This window comes from Hemiscyllium ocellatum, chromosome 1 (genome assembly GCF_020745735.1).
Source record: "Hemiscyllium ocellatum isolate sHemOce1 chromosome 1, sHemOce1.pat.X.cur, whole genome shotgun sequence".
In the NCBI taxonomy this organism is placed as follows: Eukaryota; Metazoa; Chordata; class Chondrichthyes; order Orectolobiformes; family Hemiscylliidae; genus Hemiscyllium; species Hemiscyllium ocellatum.
In genome coordinates, this window is record NC_083401.1 from 127,797,362 (window position 1) to 127,820,325 (window position 22,964).

Genomic DNA, 22,964 nt, shown 5'->3' on the forward strand with positions numbered 1-22,964 from the left:
CAAACGGAAATGAAGGTGAAAGTGGAGCAACGCTGAGTTTCTGTAAGTTTTAGCGGGTGATAGGTTTGAATTGATGTAATAGTCTTCAGGACTATCGGACTTCTCAACGCATTTTCCAAACAATACCTTTTGGAGAACAACTGTTGGGATCTCCAGATTCATGTGTTAAAGGTTCTTTTTCTCTCTCTCTGATAACAGTATATGTGATTGGTTTGACTTCCCAGGAAGTTATTTCTCTCATGCGGGTATGTTTACTTATATAGGGCTCTGAAAGCCTTGTGTGTGGGGGGTGTCAATATGAGCAAACGGTTTCCCTTTTACACACATACAGGCCCGTCCTGCAGCTGGCGGGATGGCAGCATTGGGAAGCATTTGGAGCAGCCCAGGAGGGAGGAGGGAGCAGTGAAGGCATCAGGCTCCAGTACAACACACGTGACAAACCTGTTTACCAGAAACTATAAAACGAACAACACTGTCAGGCTCAGAGAGAGGGAGAGCAAGGAGTGCTGTCCCGCAATTGGGGACTTGGGCGGACAGTCATCGCGGGAGCTGCTGGATCTGAGGAGACTCCCTGAAGCTGTGGCTGACATCGGCAGCTCCCAGACTCCAGACACTGTCGGAATGGCCACTGAGCTGTTCAGCAAACAGCAGACCATCCAGCTCCGCCACAAACACATCGGGTGAGTACTCAGCTGCTACGGCTGCACCCCCTTTTCCGGCGGCAGTGCGGGTGTCCGGAAGGTGCTGTCCGGGGGTTTGACCCTGACCCTGTCCCTGTCCCTCTGGGAAGTTGCTGTCCTGGGGTTTGGCCCTGACCCTGCCCCTCCCTCCGGGAAGGTGCTGTCCTGGAGTTTGACCCTGACACTCCAGGAAGGTGCTGTCCTGGGGTTTGATCCTGAGCCTGACCCTGTCTCCAGGAAGTTGCTATCCTGGGGTTTGACCCTGACCCTGTCCTTCACTCCGGGAAGCTGCTGTCCTGGGGTTTGACCCTGACCCTGACCCTGTCCCACACTCCAGGAAGCTGCTGTCCTGGGGTTTGACCCTGACCCTGTCCTTCACTCCGGGAAGCTGCTGTCCTGGGGTTTGACACTGACCCTGACCCTGTCCCACACTCCAGGAAGCTGCTGTCCTGGGGTTTGACCCTGACCCTGTCCTTCACTCCGGGAAGCTGCTGTCCTGGGGTTTGACCCTGACCCTGACCCTCCGGGAAGCTGCTGTCCTGGGGTTTAACCCTGACCCTGTCCCACACTCCAGGAAGCTGCTGTCCTGGGGTTTGACCCTGACACTGACCCTGTCCCTCCCTCCAGGAAGCTGCTGTCCTGGGGTTTGACCCTGACACTGACCCTGTCCCTCCCTCCAGGAAGCTGCTGTTCTGGGGTTTGACCCTGTCCCTGCCCCTCCCCCGGGAAGGTGCTGTCCTGGGGTTGACACTGATCCTGTCCCGCCCTCCAGGAAGTTGCTGTCCTGGGGTTTGACCCTGTCCCTCCCTCTGGGAAACTGCTGTCCTGGGATTTGACCCTGACCCTGTCCTTCCGGGAAGCTACTGCCCTGGGGTTTGACCCTGACCCTGTCCCTCCGGGAAGCTGCTGTCCTAGGGTTTGACACTGACCCTGTCCCTCCATCTGGGAAGCTGCTGTCCTGGGGTTTGCCCCTGACCCTAACAGTCCCTCCGGAAAGGTGCTGTCCTGGGGTTTGACCCTGAGCCTGACCCTGTCTCCGGGAAGCTGCTGTCCTGGGGTTTGACCCTGACCCTCCCTAAGCAAAGCTGCTGTCCTGGGGTTTGACCCTGACCCTGACCCTGTCTCCGGGAAGCTGCTGTCCTGGGGTTTGACCCTGACCCTGACCCTCCGGGAAGCTGCTGCTGCTGCGTGTCCAGCTCTGTGTCAGTCAATAGCAACAAAAACCCAGAAGCTGCTGGAAAAGCTCAGCAAGTGTGGCTGCATCTGTTAGAGAGAAGTCAGATTCCCGCTTCGGGTCCAGCGACCTTTCCTCAGAACAAAAATCACTTTTTTTCCCCAGCAATTTCACGTTTTTGTTTCTGGTTTCCAGCATCCACGGTTCTTTTGGCTTGTATTCAGCATCGGTCACATTTCTTCCCACTGCCCCCGACTGTCCCTGCAGACTTGTTGCTGGTGTAGCCTTTCTCCCTGAGTGAGCAGCTTTCAGTTCGGTGCCTTCATCAACAGCTCGGTGAGGGATCCAGTGGGGCAGGGTGACAGAAACAGTGTGTCACATGGGTGTGGTGTAGAATAACCTGATATAAAATTTACAGCGCAGGGAAAAGGTCATTTTTGCCTGACAGGTATGTTCCACAGAAATCCCTGCCCATCCTCCTTATGTAACACGTGGTCCCCTCTCTTAGCCCTGACATATCTGTCTAGCTCTTCAGTGTACATCTTCTCATTTCAACTACACCTTTTAATGTGGGTTCCACATTAGACTATAAGATATAGGAGCAGAATTAAGCCATTTCTGCTCTGCCATTCAATTCTTGGCTGATATGTTTCTCAATTTCTCCCAGTAACCCTTGATCTCCTTACTAATCAGGAAGCTATCTCTGTCTTAACTACACTTAAGAACTTGGCCTTCAATTATACCAGGAAGAAGAGAGACAAACAGAGTCAAAGTTCCTGGGTGATGAGCTTTCATCTGAATTGGAAGGTATTGGAGATAAGGAGCTACTGAGCTCAGAAAAAGGGTGGCAGGACTACACACGGAGGAACATCTATATTTGACAGACTGGGAACACAAATTATAGAAGTCAAAATAACTGCAAATGTTCAGGACCCCAGACAGCACCTGATTTTTTTTAAAATTGTCCATTTCAGACTTTTAGATGCCTGGCAACACTATGCAGCCAATGAAAGATTTAGAAAGAGTTGTAATGCAAGAAATGTGACAGTCAGTTTACACACAGAAAGCTCTCATGCATCAAGCATATTGTTCAAAATAGGTGAACATCTGGAATGTTTGGGACTGGAATATCTCCTCATCTGAGCAGATGCAGTGGGGACAGAGGAACTGGGAGAACGGAATGGCGTTCTTGCAGGATGTGGGGTGGGAGGAGGTGTAGTCCATAGTTATGGGAGTCTGTGGGTTTAAAGTAAACGTCCATCTGGAGACTGTCACCAAAGATGGAAACGGAGAGGTCAAGAAAGGGGAGGGAGGTGTCCAAAATGGACCAAATGAATTTGAGGGGGAGGTGGAAGTTGTTGGCGAAGTCGCTGAACTGCTCCAGTTCAGCCTGGATGCAGGACACTGCGCCAACGCAGTCATCGATGTAACAGTTGGTGCACAGTGCCTGTGTAGGTACTGAAGAGGGACCATTCAACATAGCTGACAAAGAGGCAGGCGTAGCTAGGGCCCATCTGAGTGCCCATGGCCATCCCCTGGATTTGGAGGCAATGGAAAGAGTTAAAGGAAAGGTTATTGAGGGTGAGGACTAGTTTGGCGAGGTGGAGGAGGGTATTGATGGACAGAGACTGGATGTGTTTGTTGGAGAGGAAGAAGCTGAGGGCCTTATTGGGTATGGACGTGTACAATGACTGCATGTCCATGGGTGGAGATAAAGTGCTGGGGGCTGGGGAACGGGAGGTTACTGAAGAGGTGAAGGGCATGGTTGGTGTTGTGGATGTTGGTGGGAAGTGCCTGGACCAAGGGGAAGAGGATGGAGTCGAGGTAGGACGCAATGCATTCGGGGGGCCCGAGCATGTCGAGACGATGAGTCGGCCGGGGTAGTTGGTCTTGTGGATCTTGGGGAACAGGTAGAACCAAACGGTGCGGGCCTGGGGGACAATAAGTTGGAGGCAGTGGAGGGGAGATCACTGGAGGCAGTGAGAGCACGGACAGTGCGAGTGATCATGGTCTGATGGGTCGCGGCTGGGTCGTGGGCCAGGGAAGGTAGAGTGTCGGAGAGCTGGCGCTCAGCCTCTGCAACATAGAGGTCCATCCTCCAGACTACCCCCGCCCTGCCTTTGTCAGCAGGTTTAATGGTGAACCGGGGATTGGTGCGGAGAGAGTGAAGCACTGCACATTTGGAGAGGGCGAGGTTGGAGTGAATGGGGAGTAGGGGTGGAGAAATTGAGGCAGCCGCTGTCACATGAGCAATCAGCAATGAGGAGGTCTAGGGCAGGCGCGAGGCTGGTGGAGGGGTGACTAGGTGGATTGAATTAAATTGAACTGAATTTATTGTCACATGTACCAAGGCACAGTGAAAAGCTTTGTCTTGTGAGTAAAACAGGCAGATCCCATAGTTAAATAACATCGATGAGTAAATAATAGGTAAAGAGTGGCAAGAACCAAAACACAGGTACAGGTGAATGTTAAGAGTTTGAGGGTCCATTCAGTATTCTAGCAACAATGGAGTAGAAACTGTTACAAAACCGGCTGGTGCATGTGTTCAGGCTTCTGTACCTTCTCCCAGATGGTAGAGGTTGTAGAAAAGCATAACCAGGGTGGGATGGATCTTTGAGAATGCTGGCGGCCTTTCCTTGACAGCGGGCTGGGTAGATGGATTCTGTAGATGGGAGGTTGGCCTTTGTGATCGTCCGGGCTGGGTTCACCACTCTCTGTAACCATCTCCGATCTTGAATGGTACAGTTGCCGTACCAGGTAGTGATACATCCAGACAGAATGCTCTCGATGGTGCACCTATAAAAGTTGGCAAGGGAATTCACCGTCATGTCAAATTTCCTCAGCTGCCTGAGGAAGAGGAGATGTTGGTGGGCGTTTGTAACCAATGTGTCCACATGAACAGTCCAAGAAAGCTTGTTGTGGATGACCACTCCCAGGAGCTTGACTCGTTCCACCTCTGTGCTGTTAATGTATAGGGGGGCATGAGTGACATCCCGTCGAAAGTCAATAATGAGTTCCTTGGTTTTGCCAGCATTGAGAGCTAGGTTGTTCTCAGTGCTCCATTTTTCCAGGTCATCCACCTCCCGACTGTAGTCTGTTTTGTCACCATTTGAAATTCAACTGATTATGGTGGTGTCATCAGTGCACTTGTAAATGGCATTAGTCTGGTATTTGGCAATGCAGTCATGGGTATACAGTGAGTACAATAGGGGGTTGAGTAAGAATCCTGGGGTGTTCCAGTGTTGAGTGTTAGTGAGGATGAAATATTGTCCCCAATCTTCACTGATTGTGGCCTGTGGGTCAGGAAACTGAGGATCCAGTTGCAGAGAGTGGGGCTCAGTCTGAGATCACTAAGTTCAGTAATCAGTCTCCAGGGGATAATAGTGTTGACTGCAGTTCAGCTTTCAATGAGTTGGATTCTTATGTAGCTGTTCTTGGTGTCAAGATGTTCTAGGGAGGAGTGAGGGGCAAGTTATATGGTAGCTGATGTGGACCTGTTGGTCCGATAGGGAAATTGGAGTGGGCCAAGAGTAGTGGGGAGGCTGGATTTATTAATGTCATGACCAGCCTTTCAAAGCACTTCATGACCACCGAAGTTAAGGCCACTGGGCGGTAGTCATTGAGACATGCTGCATGAGCCTTCTTAGGCACAGGGATGATGTTGGCCCTCTTGAAACAGGCAGGGAGAGTGGCCTGCTGCAGGGAGAGGTTGAAGGTGTCCGAGAAGACCTCTGCCATTTGATCTGCACATGCTCTGAGTGCACAGCCTAGTACTCCGTCTGGTCCCATCGCTTCCCTTGGATACACACAAAGGAAAACTGATCTGACTTCTGATGCAGTGACTGTTGGGACAGGTTTGTCTGGACTTGTCGGAATAGATGTTACCTGTCCGCCGAAACTCTGCTAAAAGCGAGCATAAAAGGCATTGAGACAATCTGGGAGGTATGTGTCATCATCTGCTATCTTGAACTGTCTTTTTTTAGAACCTGTGATGTCATTCAGTCTTTGCCATCATCGCTGGGTGTTTGTCTGGGTCTCTAGTTTGGATCGGTATTGGTCCTTAGCTGTCTTAATGGCTCTGCGATGGTCATACTTGGATTCCTTATATTTTAGTGGGTCTCCTGATGTGAAGGCCTCACATCTGGCTTTTAGCAGGTTCTGTATGTCCTGATTCATCCAGGGTTTCCTGTTGGGGAACACCCAGATTGACTTCCTCAGTATGCAGTCCTCTACACACTTGCTGATAAAGTCTGGGACAGTGGTGGCGTACTTGTCCAAGGTACCTTTTGACCCAATCAGCCGATTCCAGACAGCACTGGAGTTGATCCTCTGCTTCCTCCGACCAGCACTGAGCCTGTATCCTCGATGGGGGTCTCCTGCTTGAACTTTTGCCTATAAGCTGGGAGAAGAAACACAGCATTGTGGCTGGAGTTCCCAAAATGAGGCTAGGGGATGGAGTGGTAGGTATCTTCCACAGTCCTGTAGCAGTGGTCAGAAATGTTCAGGCCCCTGCTGGGGCAGGTAATGTTCTGGTGGTACTTGGGCAACACCTTCCTTTGGCTTAATTGAAGTCACCAGTTACAATAAACAGGACCTCAGGGTGTTCCATCTCCAGGGTGTTCGTGATGGAGTACAGCACATCCAGAGCTTCCTCAACCTTTGCCTGTGGTGGTATGTACACAGCAGTTACTATAGCAGCGGTAAATTCCTGTGGTAGATAGAAGGGGTGACACTTGATGGTGAGGAGTTCAAGGCTACCCAGGATTGCAATGTCCATGTACCACAAGTTGTTGATTAAAAAGCCAAACCCCTCCACCCTTTGTCTTACCTGAGGATGCTGTGTGGTCCATACGATGGATAGAAAAACCATCAGCCTGAAATGTGGAGTCGGGAAGGGATGGGTTTTGCCAGGTTTCTGTGAAGCAGAGGGCGCAGCAGTCCTGCAGTTCAAGCTGGAAGCTGAACCGTGATCTGAGTTCATCCATCTTGTTCTCCAGAGATTGTACATTTGCTCGGAGTAAGCTAGGAAGGGGGGACTTGAAACCGCATAGTCTCAGTCTTACTAGCAGGCCGGCACACTTACCCCGCTTCCTCACATGTTTCTTACATTTGAGTGGTCCGGTGATCTGGTGGAGTGGATTATAACTCCTTCCAGTTTAGTGATCCTTCCAGGACCCTGTGAAGCAGGTAGGTTGCAGTTTAGTATATTTTTGCAAAGGGTCTGCTTAGGACCCAGAGTGACATCAGCCATGATTGAATGGCGGAGTGGACTCGATGGGCCGAATGGCCTTACTATGTCTTATGGTCTTATGGTCTTTTGACAGGTAATTTACTGTGTGGTGGGTACGGGATTCATTGAGGAATGCTGGGGCAGGAATGTGAGCCCTTTCCTGAGGACAGACTGTTTGGCCTCACAGATTTCGAACCTCCCTTCCCGCTCTCCCTTCCATTCCTCTGACCAACCCTTCCTTCCAGCCACCAACCGGACTCATTCCTCCATCGACCAACCAGGTCATACCCTCAACCTATCCCTATCACACCAACCTTCCCCACCCTCCCCCACCCTCCACCCAATCTGTATCTCCCCTAGCACCCACCCTCAGCCCTGAAGAAGGGTTACACCCAAAATGTTGACTTCTCCACCTCCTGGTGCTGCCTGGCCTGCTGTGTTCTTCCAGCCTCCTGGTTGAAGCCTAGGATGGCAAGATTGAAATCTGAAGAGAGGCTGGATCGATTGGGACTATATTCACGAGATGTTGAAGAATGGGGGTGGGGGGAGCAATCTCATAGAAACCTTTAACATTCAAACAGGACTAGACAGGTCAAAACATTAAATGTTTTCTAGAAGGAGTTAGATATGATTCTTAGGATTAAAAGAATCAAAAAGTATGGGGAGAAAGTGGAGGAGCAGGGGAGCTGGTGGCTAGTGGTATTGTCTCTGGGTTAACAGTCCAATGATGCAGGTCAAGTTCTGGGAATCTGGGTTCAAATCCTGCCACAGCAAATGGTGGAATTTGAATTCAGTAAAATTCTGGAATTAGTGGTCTAATGATGACCATGAACCCATTGTTAAATGTTGGAAACATCCATCTGGTTCACTGATGTCCTTTAGGGAAGGAAACTGCCATCTTACCTGGTCTGACCTGCATGTGACTCCAGCAAGTGGTTGACTCTTAACTACCCTTTGGGTTAGGCAATAAATGTTGGCCTAATCAATGGTGTCCTCTTCCCATGAATGAATATGAAAAAAATATAGTAACTGGGCACTGAGTTGAATTCATATTGAATGGTTTGACAATCAAAGAGCCCGATGGTCTGCCCCAGCTCCTATTTTCTATGTTTCTTTGACATCTTCCCAGATCTCTCTTCTCCAGTTTGGACAGACTTGGACAGGAGTTTCCATTGAGTCAGGTGCTGTGACATTTTTTCAGAGGTTTTGAGGATGTTCTTGAAGTATTTCCTCTGTCCGGTAACTGCTTGCTGTGATGAAGCTTGGAGTAGAAAATTTGCTTGGAAAGTCTTGAGTTAGGAAAGTGAATGACGTGGCCCATTGTGGTATGGAATGATGTGGTACATCTGATTGACTCTACCCAGTGCCTCGATGCTGGGGATGTTGGTCAGAAAGAAGACCCTGACATTGAAGCACCTATCCTGTCAGTGGATTCACAGGACTTTGCAGAAGAATAGCTTGCACTGTTTCTCCTGAGAGATGTCTGCTCTTCATTTTCCATAAGTTTGACACACACACAAGGATGGGTGGCACAGTGGCTCAGTGGTTAGCACTGCTGCCTCACAGCACTTGGGACCTGGGTTTGATTCCAACCTCGGGCAACTGTCTGTGTGGAGTTTACACATTCTCTCAGGTTTTCTCTGGGTGCTCCGGTTTCCTCCCAAATTCCAAAGGTGTGCAGACTAGGTGAATTGATCATTCTAAATTGCTTATAGTGTTCAGAGATGTGTCGGCTATGTGTGTTAGTCAGGGGTAAATGTAGAGTAATAGGGTAGGTGAATGGGTCTGACTGGGATACTCTTTGAAGGATTGGTGTGGACTTGTTGGGCCAAATGGCCTGTTTCCATACTGTAGGGATCCTATGATTGACTGTTACCCAATAGGCTATGAGCTTGATGCCAGAGTTGAGGTTTTTGTTGTCAAATGCCTCAGATGGCCAAAGGCACACTGGAAGTGATGCAATATTTCATCATCAAAAAGCAATATAGTAATAACCGGATTGAGGAGTACATTTTGGCCAGGATGCTATGTGTAACTCCCCTGCTGTAGTGCCACTGATCTTGTCTGTCATCTGAAAGAGCAGATGGGGTGCTTCAGTCTAACACTTCTTCCAAAAGACATCACCTCCCACAGGCAGCACTAGAGAGTCAGCTTATTTGATGTGTTGACACAGGGACCAGTTGGGCAGTTGGGGCTGAGTCAGGAGCATTAGCTTAAATTCCCTACAGTGTGGAAACAGGCCCTTTGGCCCAACAAGTCCACACTGACCCTGCGAAGATTAACCCACCCAGACTCATTCCCCTACTAATGCACCTATCACTATGGGCAATTTAGCATGGCCAATTCACCTGACCTGCACATCTTTGGACTGTGGGAGAAAACCAGAGCACATGGAGGAAACCCGCATAGACAGTCACCCGAGGCTGGAATCAAACCCGGGTCCCTGGCGCTGAGAGGCAGCAGTGCTAACCACTGAGCCACTGTGCTGCCCCATTCTTTAAGAACAAAGATTGTGCATTCAGTCCTCCTCCAGAGGCTTGAGCACAAAATGATAGCCAATTCAAGGAGTTTCACAGAGAGCAGTCTGTTGTTTCATTTCATACCCATTCTGTGAAGAACAGTATTATACACAGTTTCACAAGTGTGTCTTTAATGTGTGAACTGAATAAGGATGAAATGGAAGAAATCCATGCATCTGGGGATTTGGGTTGAGGTGAGATGCCCTCTGGAGAGTTGTTGTAGACTCAGTGGGCCGAATGGCTTCTTTCTGCACTGTAGGTTCGATTCTATAATTTTTTTTTGTTTCATGTCAATTATTCTCTGGGCTTTTGTATGGTTTCCAGACCTTGAATACACAATGTATCCAACCAGACAAAAGTTATGACTGCAGGTGCTGGAAATTAGAGTCAAAATTGGAATGGTGCTGAAGATGCACAGCAGGTCAGGCAGCATCCAAGGAGCAGGAAAATCGATGTTTCGGGCAGGAGCCCTCCATCAGGAATCCGGCCTGATGATGTATCCAGCCAACCAATTGGCATCAACAGTTAATTGATTCAATTCAATTGAGACTCGAGGCCAAAGTCTACTTTGACCTATCACCATCATCTTTCAGACATGCATTTTGATCAGGCTGCCTGTTTAATGCAGGAAACCAACACTAACTGAATTCCCCATGATGTTTCAGGATGAAACACACAGAAAGGTACTTTGGAACATCTTCGTGGTTTAAGAAGCCAGCTCACCACCAGCTCTCAAAGATAATTAAGGATGGACTGCAGATGTTCATTCAGTCAGCAAGGTCCACATACTGGGCACAAATAAATAACAAAAAGAATATCCACCATAAATCAAATTTCTCACAGACCTCTCTTCACAAGAAAGCACATTAGTATCCAGCGCAATCTCAATCCACTGAGTTAATAGTGGAATTTCTGGAACTAAGTTAAGATACACTTGTACCAGCTTCCAACCTGTGCTGGAAGATTTTCTGGAATGGACCTTCCTTTCTGCTGAAGCATGTACCCCCCTCAATCCACACATTTGGTTAGAGGGATGAGTTCACTATATGTTCCCTGGTCTCAGTGGGACGTGGTATTAAATGTGGAGGCTGGAACATGGAAGCTAAACTAGCCTGCAAGAAGGTTCAAGTCTAACTTTCCAGACCAGCGAGGTAACTTGGACTCCTGAAATAAAATAACCTTTTTTGGGGAGAGCTTCATCGTAGAAAGCCACAAATCTTCCCTGTGGATGGAAACAAGCAGTAATTTGTGTGGGATGCTGACCACTCACGATGCCGATAATGATTTTGTCTGTAAAATGATATATCAGTATAGGCACCTTGACATTCAAGTCTAATATCTCCTCTCTCCCACCACTGAATCTATTTCTATGGTGTCCTTGGAGCAATGTAGGACAGGAACAGGGTGAAACATCAGGCTCTTGAACTATTTTCTAACTAAGTTATGGCTGATTTCAGTTACTGCCTTTTGCTCAAGTATTTCAGATATCATTCCCCATCAAAAACCTATCAATCACAGCCTGTGAACTTCAATTACTCCAGCCTTTTGAGAATAAGACAGTCCTTGGTTTCCACCATCCTTTCTGTGAAATTGTGCTTCCTGATTTTCATCATAGCTCTAATTTTGAAACATTGTCATTGTTCTGGGTTCCTTCAGATGTATGAACTGCCAAGTTGATATCCCTATGCAATTTGAAGTCCCTAGTAATGGGCTATGATCCTGGTCATTAACCCTCTAAAGGATGTGGATGGGGATCCGGATCAGAGATTAATTTTATTTTTCCAAACTTGTCAAATGCAACTCCAACCAGCTTCTCTTGTCAGTTTTAAAGAGACGCAACGATGACTGCTAAATGGTGGGGGGAGGAGGGTCAGCAAATGTATTTTGTTCATGCAGCTGATAATCGCTGGTTTAACGTGAGTTAGAGGTTTAACTGTGTGCCTGGTTGTATTTTCCAGGCATCTTTGTTGTTGAAAACAAGGACAGTTTTGGGAAGAAGGTAACTGAGCTCCACAGCACGAAGTGGGCCAGGAGTCACTGGGGTGCTTCACCCTGACTTCTCACCACCACTCCATCTCCCATCCATCAGTCATCTTTCATGTTCAAATATCCGAAAGGGTCTAACCCAACACTCCCGCTTCCACTCCATCTCCCCACCTCTTTGCCACCTTCCCTCCCCACCCCCTGACAACAGGGGTCAGAGATCAGATTTAACGATTCCCACCAACACCTCTAGCCAACTGCAACTGAAAACAGGGGCCCACTTTGTGGATTTGACTTGCAAGCCCTAAAACACAGTTTCTTTCTGTCTCTCTCTCTCTCTCTTTCTCTCTCTCTCTCTCTCTCTCTTTTCGTTCTCTCTCTCTCTCTCTCTCTCTCTCTTCCTCCCCTCCCAGCAGATAGTCAATCCAGCCTATTTCAGTTTGAGAACCTGGTAAGAAAAAGAGAGTGAAACATAGAACTGTCCAGCACAAGAACGAGCCCTTCGGCCCACAATGCTGTGGTCAACATGACTCCAAACTAATCCATTCTGCCTGCTCTTAGTTCATATCTCTCCATTCCTTGCATATTCATGTTCTTATCCAAAAGTGCCTTTGGCACCCTAACGTGTCTACCTCCACTACCCCTGGCAGCACAGCCCAGACTCTTGTCACTATTTGCGTAAACGTTCCCCCTCTCACCTTACTTGCCTGCCCCCTAGCATTTTAAAACTTCATAGCAAGTGAGGAATTGTACACTTTGAAATTTGTCAGTGGAAATTCTGCAGCCCTCCCTACATAATCTGTCACTGTTAATATCCAGGCCTCAAAGGTTCAGATTCTTTTAAAATGGCCTCTTAATCCATCAGTTTCAACTTGGCCAAAATAAAATGATTTCGAAACATGAAGCCTTTGATCACCACTGTTCAAAATTAATTGATTAGATAAAACTTGTTGAACTTTACAGTATTGCAAAATGTATCATGCTAACATCTCAACTAATAAATTCTACAGTAACAGTGATCATAGGTGTGGCCAGTTCCTTTAATACTCACATTGTTAATACTTGAAGCATTGTTTTAGCTTTTTCATCAACAGTCAATGGGCACTCAGGATTTCCTTTGCCACCTACTGGGAAGGGTCACTTTTAAATTATATAATCTATAAACATTCATATCTTTGTCTTGCACTGAACCACAGAAAAGTATTTTTCGCCTTTTGACTATTTTCATTTGTTTCTGATCAGGCCATCATGCAAGGTGTTCTATTCAAAGGACCCACTCAAGATAATCCGTGCCCAGGGCCAGTACATGTATGATGAGAATGACACACCATTCTTGGACTGCATTAACAATGTAGCTCATGGTAAGAAACGGCTGTTTTTAACGACTTACATTGCAAAATTCCATCAGATTAAGGCAAAATTGCCAAGTTATATGAATCAGGAACAGGGGTGACCTTATAAAGGTTTATAAAATTATGAGGGACATGGATAGGGTAAATAGACAAGGTGTTTTCCCTGGGGTGGGGGAGTCCAAACCGAGAGGGCAAAGGTTTAAGGTGAGGGGGAAAGACTTAAAAGGGACCTAAGGGGCAGCTTTTTCCCGCAGAGAGGGGCGTGTGTATGGAATGAGCTGCTAGAGGAAGTGGTGGAGGTTGGTACAATTACAACATTTAAAAGGCATCTGGATGGGTATGTGAATAGGAGGGTTTGGAAGGATATGGGCCAATGATGGCAAATGGGACGAGATTAATTTAAGATTTCTGGTCGGCATGGACACGTTGGACCGAAGGGTCTGTTTCCATGCTGTACATCTCTATGATTAGACCATTCTGCTCCTTCAGCCTGATCCACCATTCAATATGATCATTGCTGATCCAATTGCAATCACAAATCCTCATCCTGCCTGCCCCCATAACCTTTCAGCCCCTTTCTCAGTAAGAATCTATTTACCTCTACCTTAAAAATATTCAAAGACTCTGCTTCCACCATCTTTTCTGGAAAAGGGTTCCAAAATTTCCCAACCCTCTGAGAGAAAAAGTTTTGCTTAATCTTGGTGTTAAATGGACAACTAGGAGAAAGTGAAGACTACAGATGCTGGAGACCAGAGTCGAGAGTGTGGTGCTGGAAAAGCACAGCAGGTCAGGCAGCATCTGAGGAGCAGGAGAATCGACGTTCTGGGAATGAGACTTGTGGGCCATTGCTGAGCGCTAAATGGGAGGGAGGTGGGGTTGGGGGGAAGGTAGGTGGAAAAGCGATAGGTGGATGAAGGTGAGGGGGGCGTGATGGACCGGTCCAGAGGGCAGTGAAATCCACATTTATCCTGTATGGTTGCAGGGACCCAAGACAGAATATGAGGCATTCTTCCACCAGGCATTGAGTGATAACGATTTGACGGTGGAGGAGGCCCAGGACCTGCATGTCCTCGATGGAGTGGGAGGGGGAGTTGAAGTGTTCGGCCACAGGGCGGTGAGGTTGGTGGGTGCGGGAGTCCCAGAGATGCTCTCTGAAACGATCCATAAGACGGTGTCCTATCTTCCCAACATAGAGGAGACTCACACTGTGTGCAACGGATACGGTACCAAACCACCATCTCCCAGACCATCCACAACCTCATCACCTCTGGGATCTCCCACCCACAGCCTCCAATCTCATTGTCCATGAGCCCTGCACTGCCCAATTCTACCTCCTACTGAAGAGTCACAAACCTGACTGCCCCGCTCGACCCATTGTCTCAGCCTGCACCTTTCCTACTGAACTCATGTCTTCCTACCTCAATACCATCCTGTCCTCCTTAGTCCAGGAGCTCACCACCTATGTTCATGACACCACCCATGCCCTTCACCTCCTCCAAGATTTTCGTTTCCCTGGCCCCCAATACCTCATCTTCACCATGGACATGCAGTCCCTGTACAAATCTATCCGCCATGATGAAGGTCTCCAAGCCGTCTGTTTCTTCCTCTCGCGACATCCCAACCAGTATCCTTCCACCGACAGTCTCATCAGCCTGGCTGAACTGGACCTCCCCCTCAACAGCCTCTGCTTCCAATCCTCTCACTTTCTCCAAACGAAAGGGGTAGCCATGGGCACCCGCACGGGACCTAGCCATGCCTGCTTCTTTGTAGGGTACGTGGAACACAGACACCACCCCCCACCTTTTGCTCCACTACATCGATGACTGTATCGGTGCCACCTCATGCCCCCACGAGATGGTTGAACAGTTCATCAACTTTACCAACACCTTCCACCTCGACCTCAAATTCACCTAGACCATCTTGGACACCTCCCTCCCTTTCCTGGACCTCTCCATCACCACCCCATGGCTGAACACTCCAATCCCCCTCCCACTCCATCAAGGACATGCAGGTCCTGCACCTTCTCCACTGCCAAACTGTTACCACCCAACGCCTGGAGGTAGAACACCTTATATTCCACCTTGGGAACCTGGAACCACACAGGGTAAATGTGGATTTCAACAGTTTCTGCATTTTCCCTCTCCAACATTATCCCAGTCCCAAGCCTCCAACTCGACACCGCCCTCCAGACCTTCCATCACTCCCCCCTCTGACCTATCACCTTCTCCCTCACCTTCATCCACCTATCACTTTCTCAGCTACCTTCCACCCCCCCCCCCAAACTCCATCTCCCTCCCATTTATCTCACAGCACCCCCGGCCCAGAAGCCTCATTCCTAATGAAGGGCTTATGCCCGAGACATTGATTATACGTTAAATGGATAACTCTTGATTTTGAAACAATGACCCCTAGTTCTCAATTCTCCTATAAGTGAAACCATCCTCTCCACATCCAGTCTGTCAAAGATCACTCAGGACTTCATAGATTTCAATCATCTCCTTATTAATTCTCTTTGTTTTATAAATTTTTAGTTTTTTTAATATTCTGTCCAATCTTCTGACCTTCTGCTTATGTTTGCACAATCATATGCTTTTTCTTTAAGCTTAACACTGTCTTTGCCATTTCTAGTCAACTGTGGACGCTGTCCCTTGAAATTTTTCTTACCCATTGGAATGTGTCTGTTCTCTGTATTTTGAAATATCCTTTTAAACACCTGTCACTGTATCCCTGTTAACCTATCCTTTAACCTAATTTGACATCTCATTTTAGTGAACTCCTGTTGCCCTGTCCTCATAATTGCACTCCCTTAAAATGGGAAACTCCCCTGTCCCTCAAATTGAATGTAAAACTCAATTACAATATGGTCATTGCTACCTGGTTGTGTCATCACTATGAGATCATTAATTCATCAATCAATTAATCATTAAATTGAAATCCCTTCCAAAACACCACCTGATGCTAGATTAGTTCTTAATTTTTAAATATGAGTTGGATATATTTTTGTTAAGCAAATATATTAAGGGATATGGGCCAGAGGAAGTTATGTGGAGTTAGGCCACAGATCAGCCATGATCTCATTGAATGGCAGAACAGGTTTGAAGTACGAAATGACCTATCCTTGTTCCTGTATAATCCTGTGCCATTTCACAATATCAGGTCAGCTATAGCTGATTCTCTGGTCAACTTCAAAACATGCTTTTCTATGAACTATCCCAAAAATACTCTATGCGTTCCTCATCTAGGCTAACTTTATCTATCTGACTTTTCCAGTCCATAACTTAATATCTAAATCTTTATTTGAAAATGCAAAGGAGCTGACTGATGGCAGGTAAATAATTTTTCAGCTTTGTACTTTACGTTTGCATCAAGCACAGAGTTAAGGGCAAACGATTAAGCTGCAACTCAGTAATGAATTGTGAATGCAAAGTGCTTGGCTGTCTCTGGTCTGATTCTAGTTTTTTTAGATTAGATTAGATTAGATTCCCTACAGTGTGGAAACAGGCCCTTCGGCCTATCCAGTCCACACCGACCCTCTGAAGAGTAACCCACCCAGACCCATTTCCCCCTGACTAATGCACCTAACACTATGGGCAATTTAGTATGGCCAATTCACCTGACCTGCACATCTTTGGACTGTGGGAGGAAACTGGAGCACCCGGAGGAAACCCACGCAGACACTGGGAGAATGTGCAAACTCCACAGTTTGTGAAAACTATTGTCTTGTGTCTTGTAATAAACTGGCTTGTCTTTATCGGAAATGGCTAATATGAAATTCTTTACACAGCGGGTTGTGAGTTCATGGAATGCCCTGCCAGTAGCAGTGGTGAACTCTCCCTCTTTATGGTCATTTAAGCGGGCATTGGATAGGCATTTGGAAGTTATTGGGCTAGTGTAGGTTAGGTAGGATTCGGTTGGCGCAACATTGAGGGCCGAAGGGCCTGTACTGCGCTGTATTTTTCTATGTTTTCTATGTTAAAAGCGACAGTCCAGATGTCATTCAGTGCATTTTTTTGACATTAACATCAAGTTGAGGGAGTTAGTTAACTAGGCAAGTATTCTTGCTTTATTGAAAGCAAAATCTTAAAGGATGCAAAAAATGGAGGAATGTCTAGATTGCAATTTAATTAATGATATGCTGAGGACTCCATACCAACTACAGGACTGCCGTGATTTCAATTGTGAGTGGCTGATCCTGAGCAAGATCAAGTGTTCTCTTTTGTGCAAAGGGATAGTTCACCCTTTGTTCTGATCAAGTTTTCATTTCTATTGAAATATCCTTTTATTCATTTTTTTTTGATAGTGGGACATTGTCACCCAGACGTGGTGCAAGCTGCTGTCAAGCAGATGGAACTGCTGAACACAAACTCTCGTTTCCTGCATGATAATCTCGTCCAGTACGCTAAACAGCTCACTGCCACCCTCCCCCAACAACTTGCAGTTTGCTACTTTGTCAACTCAGGGTAAAGTCTGGCCAATTTTAGATATTATTTGCATGCTTTTGAGAGCAATTTGCGATCGGGGATTATACACCTACACATTTTTTGAAGGCCTTTGAGGTCAAGTTGTGATGTTGGGAACCCAGCAAAGTGAAAATGTTGATTTCAGAATAGTCTTAAAAATTACTTTGCAGGTATTGGTGCAACCAATGGTCCATGCTCCCTTAAGGATGTACATGAGTTACTTAGACAAGCAGGAGGCTGGAAGAACACAGCAAGCCAGGGAACATCAGGAGGCGGAGAAGTCAATGTTTTGGGTATTTCTGGACTAGATGTGGGGCTAGGGGAAGCTACAGAGAAAGGGAGAGAGAGAGAGTGTAGAGGTGGGGTGGAGAGAGTAGTAATAGGAAGACCCCAGTAGTGGGTATGACTTGGTCGGTCATGAGGGATGAATCTGAATGATAGCTGGAAAGAAGGGTTGATCGGTGGAATGGAAGAGAGGAGACAGGACTGGAAAGGGAGCCAGTGGATGGTTGGGAAGGTTATTTGAATTATTTGTCCCTTGCCATCGATGTGTTCTCTCCCACTCTTCATCTGTGGTTGTACATCTGCATTGACATGAGACAATTGTGAATAAAAGTAACTGAATTCTGCCATGTCTGTCTGTGCTTATGCTGAAGATGAAAAGATAAATTGATGATGAGAATTATGTCCAGCTCATTGAATCCAATTTCCACTGTAGCTAACTGTATTCCTTAATTTGACCCAGCATTCACAGAGTATAAAGGTAGAGCCACCATAATCTTACCTGACTGTTTTCTCATGAGAGGGAGAGAACCGGTGATGGTTTAGCCTGAGTGACTGCAGTGAGGTGTGGGGGGGGGGGGGAAGGGAAATCCTGAGCTGGTGCAGGAAATGAACCCAAGCTGTTGGCATCACTCTGCATCACAAACCAGCTGTCCAGCCAACTGAGCTAACCAATGTCATCATAATGTGAAAGACATACCCTGCAGTTTTAGGCTAAGGTGTTTTTGTTCTGTCAAGCTTAAAGTTTTTCTCCCTCTTACAAATAAAATTACTTGTCAACATCTGGATGAGGGTGTCCAGTCAAAGCTGTGTGAACTATGAAAGATATCACCTTTTACTGTTTTCATCCAGAGGAGTCTAGAGGAATGCCTGAGACTAAACTAGGCTGCAGCTGATGGTTAAATGTTAATTCAGGGAGAACTAGCTGAGAACTGAGTGTGTATAAATATGGGAGACAAGTAATCATTGCAAAGTCTTGCCGTGTGCGAGTGGGAATAAGGAGAGGTCTGCACCACTAATCCTTAACCTCTAGCGTTTGTCGTTACTTCTCTCTCCCATGTATGGCTGTAATTTGAATGCTATTTGGAGTTTGCTGGACTCACAGAGCTTGCACTGATTGTGAACTTGCTAATACATGCACCTTCGTGTGTTAAATGGATTCTTCTGATGTTGTATTTTCTTTTAATAGATCCGAAGCTAATGATCTTGCTCTTCGATTGGCTCGTCAGTATACAGGTCACTATGACATCATTACCCTTGACCAGTAAGTAGTAGATGTTTATAAGGAAAAAAAACTGATTGAAACTTGGTCAATAGTGAGGCAGGAATTTAGCCAATTTTAAATAACTTATGAAAAGAAGAGTGAGTTCTTAGATCATAGATCATAGAATCCCTACAGTGTGGAAACAGGCCCTTTGGCCTGCAAGTCCACACCGACCCTTGGAAGAGTAACCCTCCCAGACCCATTCTCCTACTCTATTACTCTACATTTACCCCTGACTAATGCATCTAATCTACACATGCCTTTCACCTCTTGGATATGGGTTCAAAAGCACTCTCTTGTGCCTGAGGATTGACCCTTGTTTATTATTGTATTGAGAGAAAAAGAAGCTGTTTTCTGTTTCTTCTATTTAGAGTAAAGCAAATCTCTTATCCCAAACGCTTGAATTTTTAAGTCAAAGTAAAGGAATAGAATTCCACCTTAGTGTTCTTCGAGTAAAGGGCACAGAATTCAGAAAATTCAGAGCTATGATGTGTTTTCACATTAGAGACTTGTATTGGCCACAGCCAATGGTTTCAGAATTATCCACTTTTCTCTCTTTATGTAATTTTTGGAAAACAGTCTGGCACGACAGTCTCTCCTCATTGAGCATGGGGGTGTGGGTGCTGTGGGCTCATTGCTGAAAGTTTCCATTTACTGAAAATGTTAAATTAAGAAGGACAAAGAATTTAATGTTGCAGGTGCATTGCTGACACTCCAAATTCCATGTTTTGCATTGATCCTGGATTTCTTTCACTTTCCACGCAGTGCTTATCATGGACATGTAACGTCTTTGATAGATATCAGCCCCTATAAATTTCAAGAGCTCCCTGCTGGAGGGCAGAAGGACTTTGTGCATGTTGTGAGTATTGATAACAATAAGCTTCCTGATGTCTTAACACAAAAACAGCTTATAGTGAGAACTGAGCCAAATCCAGCAGATAGGATCTCTCATCTACCACTCGTAAGAGTGGCATGCCCAGACAAGGCAGAGGAAGAAGTCAGTAAAGCTTCTTGGTGTTAACTGGCAACCCACTGAATTGTGAAGAAATGCAAGTGTTGACAGAAACAGACTTGTTTGTGAAGCTCTGTAAGCTCATTTATAAACAATGGCGACTCGAGTGCACTGGATGGCAGTAACTATTATCCACATATCTGTGCCAACCAGCAAGTAACATCATCCAGAGAGAACTGAAGGGGTGAAAATAGATATGGTGAATTATCAGCATAGATTAGCATGACTGTGTGAAAATTTTAGTCCTAATTTAGAGGAAGCTTTCTGTATTTTGTTCTGTTGAGTCACTGGAATTGGATCCAGCACACTCAAAATCTAAGAGATTGAATGCAATCTAGTTGGGATAGTTTAGGGTTAAGAATTCCTGAAACCTTTTGTATTGTTGCTACTCTGGTAAATGTGAGTTTATGAATCAGATGGTATTTTTTTTTTACTTTTCTGCTTTTAGGCACCATCCCCAGATACCTATAGAGGAAAGTACAGAGAAAACCATCCCGATCCAGCCTCAGCCTATGCAGATGAAGTAAACTCGTTAATTCAAGATGCACAAAAGAGAGGCCGCAAGGTTTGTGGAATGTTGAACAAAACAGGTTGTGCAATGCTGGATTAACATTATCCACCCACTATATATCAGATTGCAAAATCACCGAGGAGTAATTTAGATTAAAAGTGTGTTTCTTCTTCTCTATAGCTGTCTGACCTGAAGCAGGATCACCATTCTTTTACAATACATTTTAAATATCAGTAGTACCAAAAGATCAGCAATGTGCTGCACCTGACTATAGCTGTAGTCACGCACAGAAATATTGTGATAATTATGTGGTTATGACTTTTTATCATTAGCTATACTTCCTTGAAGTACGGTTTTTGCAAAAGTAATTTGCTTACATATTTTTTTGTGTGGAACCTAATACTTATCTGGCAAAGATGTGACGTAAGTCTACAAGTTTCTAATTGGTGAAAAACTGGTTGTTTATTTCCAGAATCGCAAGTCTATGATAAATGTTGTTTTGGCAGGAAAGTACAATAAAGTTGTATGAGCGTTGTACATTTGTGCTGTAATGTAACAGAGATGGCAGCTTGCAGTATTTATGGTGACACCTCAAGCTTTCCATTAAAATCTGGCTCTTTTACCTCTGAAAGCTGGGAGCAGAAATAGCACAGACTGATGGGATACGTGTCACCTTATTCTCTTAGCTGGAAGGGTACAATATGAAATGGGTTTGTGCAGTCTGAATCCAGCAGGAAACTCAGATTTCACACAAAGTTTTAAAGTTACTTTGGCAGCTCCAAAATAAAAGTATGGAAATAGAAGGAAAATAAATGACTGAGATGTTTTTGAGTTTGAGTGGGTAAACACATTGAGGGATGTGGAGGTAGGGCACAAGAGTGCCGCTGCTATAGAGGGTTATTTCATTGTCCATTGTAAATATATGTATGAAGCCCTGAGAAATAGCAATCCCTGTGCAAATTCATCCTCAGACTCCTGATGTTAAAGATGTAAAGTTGCCATCCCAGTTTCATCATAACACAACCATATTTCTTCACAGTGTAGTAATGGCCAGCTCAAACTTGGATGTTTGCGTTATTACATTTAGGCTGCTTAGTGATGTGCCTATTAAAAAATTGTTGCTCACATGATAACGTTTCACTCCTTGTGTCACAAAGTGATGCTGATGAATTTTACTGTCTGGGGATTATCTCAGAGCTGTTGCGTCTCCCTCCCACACCATCACAACTTCGCCAGACTGATAATGAGAACATCGTCCAACATCTGGCAAAGCTATGATGCTTGAGTAGGAGCGGCTCTGGAGGAAATTCTCAGCCCATATCCTGCCACAGTGATTGTATTGTAATTATAGTGAACCATCGGCAGGGCAAGTGACTTGTTGCAGGTTGCAATGTACCAAATTGATCCATTCTGATATTAATGGTTTCCACTTCCTCCATGCTTCTGTGCAAAATATGGAAATTCAGAGTGCAGTGTTTCTTGCCAAATCACTTGTCCTAAGTCCAAAAGATTAGGTAGGTCATGACCTTATTCTTTTCTTTACTAATGGATAGTTTTCTTTTCTTTTTTTCCCCTTCTGTTGGATATTTTTGCAGGTAGCCATGACGTTGGTCAGTCGCAGAGAGAGTAAAGGCTAGTGCCATGTGTGTAAGTGGCACCTCTGGTGTGCAGTAATATATCTGAAGCACAGCTTCTCAGTTACCCTCTAACTACTTCACCAAGGCCAGAGACGTGGTTTATTTCCAGAAGGATCATCTACTATGGAACTGTATATTTCAAGGAGGGCTCTTAACTTTTAACCTAATATCTGGTGTAGTTACAAATTACAACAGGAAACTTGTCTTTTCTTTCTGACTTAGGCAAGTGAGCAAGTAAAATATACTAAAATGAATTACTTGTTTTTCAAGGAACTTTGAATGAAGCAATTTGCAGATTGTGCCTTTGATGTTTCCTCCTAAATATTTGCATTCTTGCTTACAGACCTTCATAGCAACATGAGCAAAACACATCAGAGGTGGAAAGAAAGCAAACCGGTTAACAATTTTATTGAAGCTATGCCTAAATAAATTCTACCTGGCCACATTTAAAAGGGACCAAAGGGGCAACTTTTTCATGCAGCGGGTGACCTGTGTGGAATGAGCTGTCAGAGGATGTGTTAGAGGCTGGCACAGATATGCATCTGGATGGGTATATGATTAGGAAGGGTTTGGAGGGATATGGGCCAAATGGTGGCAAATGGGACCAGATTAATTTTGGATATCTGGTCGGCATGGACAAGTTGAACTGCAGGGTCTGTTCCCGTGCTGTACATCTCTGACTCATCAGCCACTGGATTAAAAACAGCAGGAATCAGTGGGATTTCAGCCCTACGTATGGAAACATTTTTATGACTTAATTTTACAAATGGCACATGCAACCTTGAATTCGCAATAGAATACTCTAGCAGGCAAAGTATGCTGAGGGTATACTGTGATTTCAATTGTTTTTGTTTCTTTTG

At 45.7% G+C, this 22,964-nt stretch overlaps 1 protein-coding gene across 1 annotated transcript in view; it reads left to right on the plus strand.

Moving 5' to 3' along the window:
• Nucleotides 1-350: 350 nt before the first annotated feature.
• Nucleotides 351-22,964, plus strand: part of LOC132816102 (ethanolamine-phosphate phospho-lyase-like) — a 41,112-nt gene continuing 18,498 nt past the window's right edge. The window contains exons 1-6 of the mRNA XM_060825550.1: nucleotides 351-680; nucleotides 12,829-12,947; nucleotides 17,239-17,398; nucleotides 18,870-18,944; nucleotides 19,710-19,803; nucleotides 20,405-20,521. Coding sequence (XP_060681533.1) covers nucleotides 622-680; nucleotides 12,829-12,947; nucleotides 17,239-17,398; nucleotides 18,870-18,944; nucleotides 19,710-19,803; nucleotides 20,405-20,521 — 624 coding nt within the window. The 5' untranslated portion in view covers nucleotides 351-621. The remainder of the gene's footprint in view (nucleotides 681-12,828; nucleotides 12,948-17,238; nucleotides 17,399-18,869; nucleotides 18,945-19,709; nucleotides 19,804-20,404; nucleotides 20,522-22,964) is intronic.